The sequence below is a fragment of the Podarcis filfolensis genome, assembly GCF_964270895.1.
Source record: "Podarcis filfolensis genome assembly, chromosome: 2".
NCBI lineage: Eukaryota > Metazoa > Chordata > Lepidosauria > Squamata > Lacertidae > Podarcis > Podarcis filfolensis.
In genome coordinates this window covers 54746834-54756488 of record NC_139605.1, presented here as the reverse complement: position 1 = coordinate 54756488, position 9655 = coordinate 54746834, and the positions used below count along the sequence as shown (strand labels likewise).

At 39.5% G+C, this 9655-nt stretch overlaps 1 protein-coding gene across 3 annotated transcripts in view; it reads right to left on the bottom strand.

The window, feature by feature from the left end:
- Positions 1-9655, bottom strand: part of RHOA (ras homolog family member A) — a 28196-nt gene continuing 18541 nt past the window's right edge. For 2 of the 3 annotated variants that reach the window (XM_083603580.1, XM_083603581.1), the window contains exons 2-5: positions 8504-8661; positions 5595-5715; positions 4433-4563; positions 1-1253 (exon numbers count right to left, since the gene is read on the bottom strand). In XM_083603580.1, the coding sequence (XP_083459706.1) occupies positions 1080-1253; positions 4433-4563; positions 5595-5715; positions 8504-8659 (582 nt within the window). In that variant the 5' untranslated portion in view covers positions 8660-8661 and the 3' untranslated portion in view covers positions 1-1079. Of the gene's footprint in view, positions 1254-3237; positions 3322-4405; positions 4564-5594; positions 5716-8503; positions 8662-9655 lie in introns of those variants that run through there. The other variant, XM_083603582.1, reaches the window with a different exon arrangement.

The window sequence follows — 9655 nt, the reverse complement described above, 5'->3', positions numbered from 1 at the left end:
TTAGAAAACTGCCTTTATTTTATTAGTTGTTGGAAACAGGAAATACAGAAGAGAGTTTAGTTTGCTGCAGAACAGCAAGATGTTCACAGGATGGGAATTTGGCCAGCAGATTAGCAAGAAATTGCATTTTCAGCTTGGAGCTGGATTCAGCAGGGGTTAACTTAAAGCTTCTGAAACATTCAGTTACCTTGACTGTAAAACAGCTGCTTTTCCCTTGCTCCAAAGGAGGTATTAAGATGAGCTTTCTGGGCATGTTTAAGTCATACAAATGGGTTGGACAATTACAAATGGGGAAAGGGCATCAATCTCCATTTGACTTTATTTTGCGATACACTATTAAAAAACCCAGAACACCTTACACAGAAGTTACAAGCAACAGTATTAGGAAATCCAATTATACAAAAAATACTACATCTAGGCTGGGGTATATAGATTTATTTTTGGTAACATACATTTAAGTGGCACTAATTACACAGTAACTATAAGGTAACTAACATGAAACCACAGAACTGTCACTTTTCATAGCTGGATGGGACTTTTGTCATTTCAGGATAATCACATTTTCCAACCACCAATTTTACACTTCAGAACCTTTGAGTACAGAATCGGGGGGCGGGGGGGAGGGAGGGAAGAAATCAAATGTGAAAATACTGAAGTTACTCAGGACCTCATCCACAGCCATGTCTGTTGTGCCTGAATAGGCTAGAACATGTTAGTTATGAAGTAGTTACAGCCCAATTCTCAGTGTTACCAGCTTTCCCCTCCCCATTTCTAAAAAAAGCAAGAAGTTAGAGAATTGTCTTGAATTAGCGCCTGGCATATCCTGCAAGTGCAGAGAAAGTTTTGTTAAAGGAATGTTGAAGTTAACCCTTGTGTGCACAGATGTATTTGATGCAGACCGTTATAAAAAAATCATGGTTGGCTTCTAAATACTGGTAGCAAGACTCAATTTTAAATCTCTTAAGTAAATTATAGATAAATGAAAAAGGCTGGTAATCATACACTAAGATTAATAAACAGCACTTCAAAAATTTATCGAGTGCAGGGCGCTGCTTCAGCCATCTTCCCCTGGCCGTGCTTTACAAGAGAAGGCACCCGGATTTTTTCTTGCCACGTCGGGCTTGTAAAGCAGCTCTAGTGGCCATTTCAAAAACTTCCCTCACACCGTCTTTGGTCTTTGCACTGCACTCCATGTATCCAAAAGCACCAATGCGGTTTGCCATATCCCTGCCCTCTTCAGGTTTCACTGGCTCCTGTACAAACACAAAAACAATTAACATAGTTCAAAAGGAAGGAAGACGGAGCATTTTGGTTTTTATCCTCCCAATTCAGATGCAAGCCCCTGATTCTCTGCAGCTATTATGAAGGGAATAAACTTCTGGCAATGCTCTTCTAGCAAAGTGAGGCCTTCTAAAATTGAAGTGAACACTTAAAAACGGTTTGGTACAGTACCAGTAGGTTTCATAATGCAGCAGTCAGTGAAAGTAAGCCATCAAAAAATTGAATCTTAAAACCTACATTCTATTCCCTGTGGTTCTCTTCTTCCTTAAATAGAAAAATTGTGAGATCATTTATTTGCTGCATTATTCCTCAGTATGCGTAGCAGAAAAGGGGGACTAGTTACTGCCCCAGCCACTGCTCAGGTGACAGTTGTTTTATAAGTTAGTGACATGTTGCAACACACATCTTAGTGATTTAAATAAACTTAAGAATTTGTTGGGCTTTTAGAGAAATGTCAGGTATAGATGTGCAGTTTAAAAGGACTATTACATAGGAGTCGAGAAACCTAATTTATTCATATTGCAGGATGTTACCAAGAGGCAGATAAATATCTCTTTCTAACAGTGAATCCCTTTGCACCCGTAACACTAGGTTTCCTCACAGTGAGCAAGCATTTTTACTAAAGAAAAGGGCATCATGTTTTAGCATCAAGTAGTCAATAACATTTGCCGAACATCTAGAATATTCTCCAGTACTGAAAAAAAGCCACTGAGACAATGACCTAAACTTTAGATCCTAAAGCTGCTCCACAAAGCAAGCCCAGGTAGGCACAATGCCGACATGGAACTTTCCATGTGATGATCCTGCTTTAGAAGTAATCATATTACTGCAGCAACATATGAAATGTCCCTTTGTACCTGTGGCAGTTTTCTTACCACAGCACATTGCTTGCCCAGCTCAGGAAATCTAGTACTGCACTATGGAATTCTCGCGATGGACCAGTATATGCCACTGAACAGTTAGATTTGGCCAGCTGGGTAGAGAGACAGACCAGGGGATGTGCCCATGCCATGAAAAATAAAAATACTGTAAACTATTTGCAATTATACAGTTTTATTATACTTTTGTTTAGTTGTCCAAAGGCATAATAGAATGTTGCTATTTCCAACTCAGGAAAGCCAGGCAGACTCTTCTGTACTGTCTCCAAGGCAAGATGCAATTACGAATCTTTGAAGGTTTGGTAGCAGGGATGAAATTCATTTAAGGGGGGTTAAATGTGCTGATGGAGGCATGGCTGCACTGTTGTCTGGATCGGAGCACAGGTGTGAAGGAGGGGATGCCTAGCTACCTATTTAGCAGGAGCAGTGAAGGTGATTCTTGCACCTTAGGAGTGCTTTGACAATAAAGAACTAAATTTCTAATCGTGTGTCCTCAAGGGGGGGGGCTGCGTGTGCTTGCGGACACGAGGTGGGCTTTAGCCCCCAAAAGCTTATGCTGTTATAAATTTGTCAGTCTTTAAAGTGCTGCTAGTACTTTTCTTTCAGTTGGTTTGCTAAAATTACACTATTATCTACTTTAAAGGATTGATGTGAAGATAAAAATATTCAAACACTTTGACAAACTTAAAATGCTATTACAAAAAGGAGGATGGCGTGGGGGATGATTCAGATGAGAACTCGGTATACCAAATACAGGATCATGGATTGCACCTTGTCTGCACATCCACCTAAGGAAAGCTTGTCCTAGCAGATAGCCGTACACTGGATTTGCTGGGGACCTACATGTAAAGTCTACTGTTTGCAGGCATGAAGATCCTGATTGTGTCACATGTTCTTTTCACTTTCATTTTTAGGTTAGGCTTCTTTTTTTGCAATTCCAAACCTGGTCTCCTCCCAACAATTCAAAATTGTTGGCAGGCAGGCAAGAAAAAGACTTTTAATTTTGTTTATTCATTCATCAGTATAGCCATTACACCTTTCCTCCAAGGAGCTCATGGTGGCATTCATGAGTCTATTTCCCCCCATGTCATCCTCACAGCAACCCTGTGAGGTAGGTTAGGTTGGTCACAAAGTGAGTTTCATGGATGATTTTAACCCTAGTCTTACAGGTTCTAGTCTTAATATCCCTCCACCTTCTTCCACATTCTGGAAAAAAATGTGTAAAAATGAAGAAGACGGGGAAAGGGAATAATCTTTTCCCATAGATCTGGAAATTTATAGTGTCCCTTGTTGACAACTGTGTGGCAACTTTGAGATTAGCTAATTCAGGCTACAATCCTTTACATACTTATCAGGAAGCAATTACCATGGAATTCAGTGGGACTTACTTCTGAGCAATGCACAGTTTCTTTGGCATAAACCCACAATAGAAATTGCGGCAACATGGACCTCTTTTGAACCAAATTAGGAGAGTTTTCTCTTTAAGTCAGGTTTTCGTAAAATATGTAAAATTTTGTGGTTTGTAAAACTGCAGTGGTTGAGTATCTACAGCTTTGCAAGGGAGGAGGATAGGGAGAAAACTGGAACAACTTGGCTGTACCCCCGTGACCACGCCCCATGGCCTCCTAGCAGCCCCACCAGGTCTAGTGGGCACCAGCTGCCCGGGCACACAAATACTATCAAATCTAAATTAACTCACTACATGAAGAGGTCAAAATATAATGTAACACTCAGATTGCCAACTCTGTCATCCATACTCTCTTGGTAGTACTGTGGATGCTCAGGTTGTGAATGTGATCTGTGCGGGATGCACGTTCGCAACCTGCGGCGGTGTGTCTGCGCACACGTGGGTTGTAATTTGGCGGTCCGCAACCCGAAAAAATGCAACCTGAAGCGTCTGTAACCCAAGGTATGACTGTAGATATCTGCTCCTGGTGACCAACATTAGAAAACCCGTCCCCCAAAGTTGTAGAACACCTTCATATGATGGGATCAATTTCTAGCAAGTCACAGAGAGGAACGAGCAGCTGCTCTATGAGGAGAAAATTGAGAAGCACCAGTATAGAAGTAGCCTACAGCAAGCGTGACTCTTAAGAATTCAAGCTACTTAGCAGGCAGATTCCAAAGCATCTTTTAGGATATACATACTTTAAAATTCAAGTACTTTCTAAGCTGCTGTATTAGTAAAATAAAGATTTTCAGCCTCAGCCCAAGCCCCCAGTAGCACATACAAGAGGAACAGACACTGCATGGAAATGGAAAAAAAGACTTGCCTGCTTCATCTTGGCCAGTTCCCGCCTTGTGTGTTCATCATTCCTCAAATCCTTCTTATTTCCTACCAGGATGATTGGTACGTTGGGGCAGAAGTGTTTCACCTCTGGAGTCCACTTCTCTGGAATGTTTTCTGAAATAAAAAAAACCTCACATCAGAAAATCAATCTTCAGTCAAGATTAAGGTAACACATGTACAACAAATTTCCACGGGAGCTCATTTTCCCAAATCCCTCAACTGCCTTACTGGCTGGGCTCTCAAAATGCTAGACACCAGTGTTTAAAGATCCCAAACAAGAGGCCATTTGGGATTTTCCCAGCTGTTAGCAGTTAGTGAGAGCAGTCAGGATCCTCCCCCCCTTCCTAGGTGTGATCCTTGCACTGGTTCCAATGGATTCCAGTTTCCATTTTGGCAGCTCTCAAGCAGCTTATCCTAATGGAATATATTTTCTCTCCAACATTCTCTAATTTGGCTAAGACAGAATCCATAGCAGTTTCCCCACCTTCTGCCGCCATTTCTCTGCCACTATTCTGTTTCAGCTAGTAAACAAGGCAGAAAGGAACATTATGAATCTCAGCCTGCTACCATTCCTTGGTTTAAGTCACTTGGCAAGATCGGTAGAAGAATGAAGTCTTAAAATTCTCTTTCTGCTGAACCAATGATGAATTTCCATTAATCACTAAACAGTACATTTTGGAGCAAGTTTATAGTAGTTATAACTGGAATTATGGAAGAAATACTGCCCTTAGAAATATGTATTTTATATTTTTGCATATTCTCTCAAAAGTATGTTCAGCATTTAAAGAGAAACAAACTTGCCTCTTGTGGAATAAAATGTGATCAAGATCAAACTTCATCACATCAGGGAAATTAATGTTTCTCCCAGCTCAGTTTTAGACACAGAAACTTTGAATTCTCTGTTTTGTCCTTGATATTAGCCTCCTTTCCTACCTTCACAAAAAAACTTGCCTACCTTCACAATAGCAATCTTTTTATACACTTTGTTCACAGCTATGATTAAGAAATGAGATTCCCTCCCCCAAGAACTAATATTTCATTGAAACACAAGTTCTCTGAAGTTTTAGCTTATATATAGTATAGACATCCTGCTAGCAATGAAGTAATTTAGAGGACATGGCATGAATTTAGTTTTAACTACTTACCTAAACTATCAGGACTATCAATTGAAAAACACATAAGTATAACGTCGGTGTCAGGGTATGAAAGAGGCCTAAGTCTATCATAGTCTTCTTGTCCTGCTGTATCCCATAAGGCCAGCTCCACCTACAGGAAGAATAAGGGCATTCAGTCAATAAAAGAAGGTACCTTAATAGATAAGGCTTGTCAGGGTGGTGTTAAAAGTTCTTGTCCTGAGATTTCAGAGCATGTCCCTCTCCATTTAAGCACTCTCTCATTTAAAAAGAAATAATACACTGTTCCATATGCTACTTTCAACAGTGGTGAGAAGAGCTGTGCAAGGAGCAAAGGCCTTCTTTATATGGGCCCTGAACAGATTTCCAGAGCTTCTCTTTGAAAAAAGAACATCCACCTATTTGTTCGGCCTCCGCTGGTTAGAAAAAATGGGATTTGAGTGTTTAGCTGTATTGCTCAGGAGTTTCACTGTTAGCTAGATTTTATAAAACTACATGGCCAATTGCAGGTTTCGATTACTACCAAATATGACTGTGATAACAGATGTTTGCTTGAAGTACCTTACATTAAAGGAAATGGGGGAGAATCAGTATCAATTGTATTTTTATAAACATGAACATAAAAAGGAATTGCAAGTAGGCAAACAGAACTGGGCCTTTTTTCTGGACACCCCCCCCATCCTAAATTATGGAACTCGGTGCTCAGTGATATCAGGCAAGCCAATCTCTGATATTTTCAGTCAGCCTAAATTCATTCTGGCTTCTGGAGGTTAATTAAGGATGCTGATCATTGGGTCACAGTTTTAAACGACCATTTTGTCTTACGCTGTTTTATAGTTTTTAGATATAATTGAGTATTTTGAGTTTTATGAATGTTTGATGGAAATATGTTTAATTGTAAACCACTTTGAGTCTTGCCTAAAAGCAGGATAAAAGGTTTAAAAAACAAAACAAAACCCACAAACAGTTTCAGTGCTTTTAATTCTCTGTCCAAAAATTCAGTTCGAACAGTTCCTTAGGAACTTCTATTCTACTGAAAGCCATTAGTGTAGTGTATTGATAAGAAATAGCTTAACAGAAATATCAGTTTACATTTTCCAGATGCATATGACTGAACATTCAGGGGTTTGGATCAATTTGCAAATTATTCAAAGTATTACAGCCAAGATCAAATTGAAGGCCTCTTTTCATTTTACATTTTAATACCCCCAGGACATATGTTCCCTGCTTCAGTTCATAATAAACACATATTTAAATCAATGATTTTTGGGGTGAAAATCTTTAAAGAGCAGGGACCAAAATGGATAAAGGTCCCTAAAATTTGTTTACATTGTAGGGCAGAGTTGCAATTTAACTCACAATGAAGTCATTCCAAGCTGACACGAGGCATGCACTTTATGTACCTGGGCACCTACACTCATGTACAAAGAAGTGAGAAAGAGCACCAAGACTGAAAACAATTCTGTGCAAATGCCATTCTCACAAAACTGCCACTGGAGTGACAGACTTAAATACAGGGCTTGGTAGAAGAAAAGGAAAACTTGGCAGGATTTCTCTGGGGTAAAGAAAAGAGAGACCAAGATTGTATTCATATAACCAGTTTTTCCCTTTACGTAGAAATTGCTAATACTGCTGTGCAGTAGGATAATAAATTCTTCTGTAGTTTAAAAGGAATATCCTGTATTTAAAATCCACATATAAATGGCACACATACATACTGTTGTTTCTGAAAGCCTTGCAGCTGTTTTGGTGAAGCAATGTAAGGTGTGGGAGTAGAATGGGGAGGGTGATATTGAATTAGTAGGAGGCATTGTATGATGTGTGTATCTGTAAGGCAGAATTTGGGTATGACTGTATCACTTTGCGAGTCAGGATGTGCCTTGGCAAGTGTGAGGCTGAAGAAGGGATCCCGGACTCTAAAGGTGCTTCAAAGTGACCTGCTATACTTTTGCATTTTAGGATTTTATTGTTTATTGCAAAATATTATATTTATGTTTAATATTGTACTGCATTATATATTGTAGCCTCTCAAGTTTCATTGCTATATATTGTATTTGTTATTCTGTAAATAGCTTAGGGACTGTCTTAAGTGGTTTATAAATACATTACATTTTAAAAATAAAGAAACTTACAAAATTTAGCTTGGTTTCAAATAAAGTCTGGCGATCAAGAATAAAACAGATTCAGTTCTGCTTTTCATTACTTCTACACACTTTTTTAAAAATGCTGCTATGTGCTGCACTCTGCGCAAAAGAGGCATCCACACAAAATTTTAATTGGCAAAACAGTTTGTTCCAATACTAACCCACTGAATGTACAACATTTTAAGCTGTTTCTAAGATATCCTTTCATTAACTTTAGCAGCATGTAACTGAGAACAGAACAAATACCCTTCAATTTCATCCAAATGATTTGAAAGGGGAGCAATCTAACATTAAGCTAGTCAAACCTTCTATTTAGTGAGAGTGTTATTTACACAGAGTAGCAACCATATATGAACTCTTTAGAGAACCAGGAGGCCACCCCCCAAATGTAAACACATGCCCATAGATTCATCACGTTTCCTTGGGATGGATTCAGATTTCATGTGAGCAGAATTTTGCTAATGGGATAGTCTCTATGGTGGAAAAGGGAGTGATTGTTTGCAGATTCCTCCTTTCTCCAACAGCTGCTCTGGATGCTTGGGACCTCTCTGTAGAAGGTAGTGTGGGGTGCATGAAAAGTTAACTGAAAATCTCAACCCCTTTCCTCAGCAGAAACCTACTCAGTTCTCCTAGATGGAAGAAGCCTTTTCATTTGCAGAAGTGAGACTCAGGATTCAATCCATGATATTGATCTCTAACTACAGATTCATTTATGCTAACTATATACTCTGTAGAACAGATGCAGGTGATGTGCTAGTGGCAGAAGTGCAGACTCACCTGTTTTCCATCAACTTCAATATCTGCTACATAGTTTTCAAATACCGTGGGAACATATACTTCAGGGAACTGGTCTTTACTAAATACAATGAGCAGACAGGTCTTGCCGCAGGCACCATCACCCACTATAACCAGCTTTTTCCGAATGGCTGCCATTGCTGCAAAGAGAAACACATTGATGATTAAAAATCTAACAGAAATTATGGTTTTTTTATGGCAGTGTGGTAGGGATGCTGCAGGCTATTATTCCCTCTTGGCTGGAAAAGCTGACAAGACTGCCGATTCCATAGTATTCTGCTCACCTGCACTGAATCCCACCCTCCTATACCATGGGGCAGCAAACATTTTCAGCAGGGGGCTGGTCCACTGTCCCTCAGACCTTGTGGGGGGCTGGAATATACTTTGAAAAAAATAATGAACGAATTCCTATGCCCCACAAATAACCCAGAGATGCATTTTAAATAAAAGGACACATTCTACTCATGTAAAAACACGCAGATTCCCGGACTGTCTGCGGACCGGATTTAGAAGGCGACTGGGTCAAATCTGGGCCCCGGGCCTTAGGTTGCCTATCCATGTCCTATGCTTTTCACACCAACAATGCTAATTTTAAAGTAGTCATGGACAACTCTGATGCTGAGGTGTGCAGTAGCAACCACTCCTGATTCACTCCTTTTGTCATACTGTGACAATTTCTAGACTGTAATTTCTAACTGTGAAGATAGTTCAGTAATTTGTGGAGAGTTTTTGGGATGCTGCAGGCTGTATTTGGAGCCCAAAAGAACTTTAAAACCCCCGGACCTTAAGCTTGAGACTCCAATTGTAAATATATAAAATGGATGTGTACCTCCCCACACCCAACTAACACTGGTAACTTATTCCCTTACTCCACATCTATCAAGAGCCAACTACACTGCATCCCCCCCACCCAAGAATAAGAGTGGTCTCCCCTTTAAGTTGCTATGGTTTCAGTTACAGCCTCACAACATCTAACATTTTTATTAAGAATCTCATTTCTTTATTTTTTCTTAAATGTTAATACAACTGTTCTATGGTTCAGTGTCCAAGACTTTTGTATAATAAAGAAGAATTAATCTAATTGTATTTTTGATTATATTAAACACATTATTAAGTAAGTAAAAAATACTTATT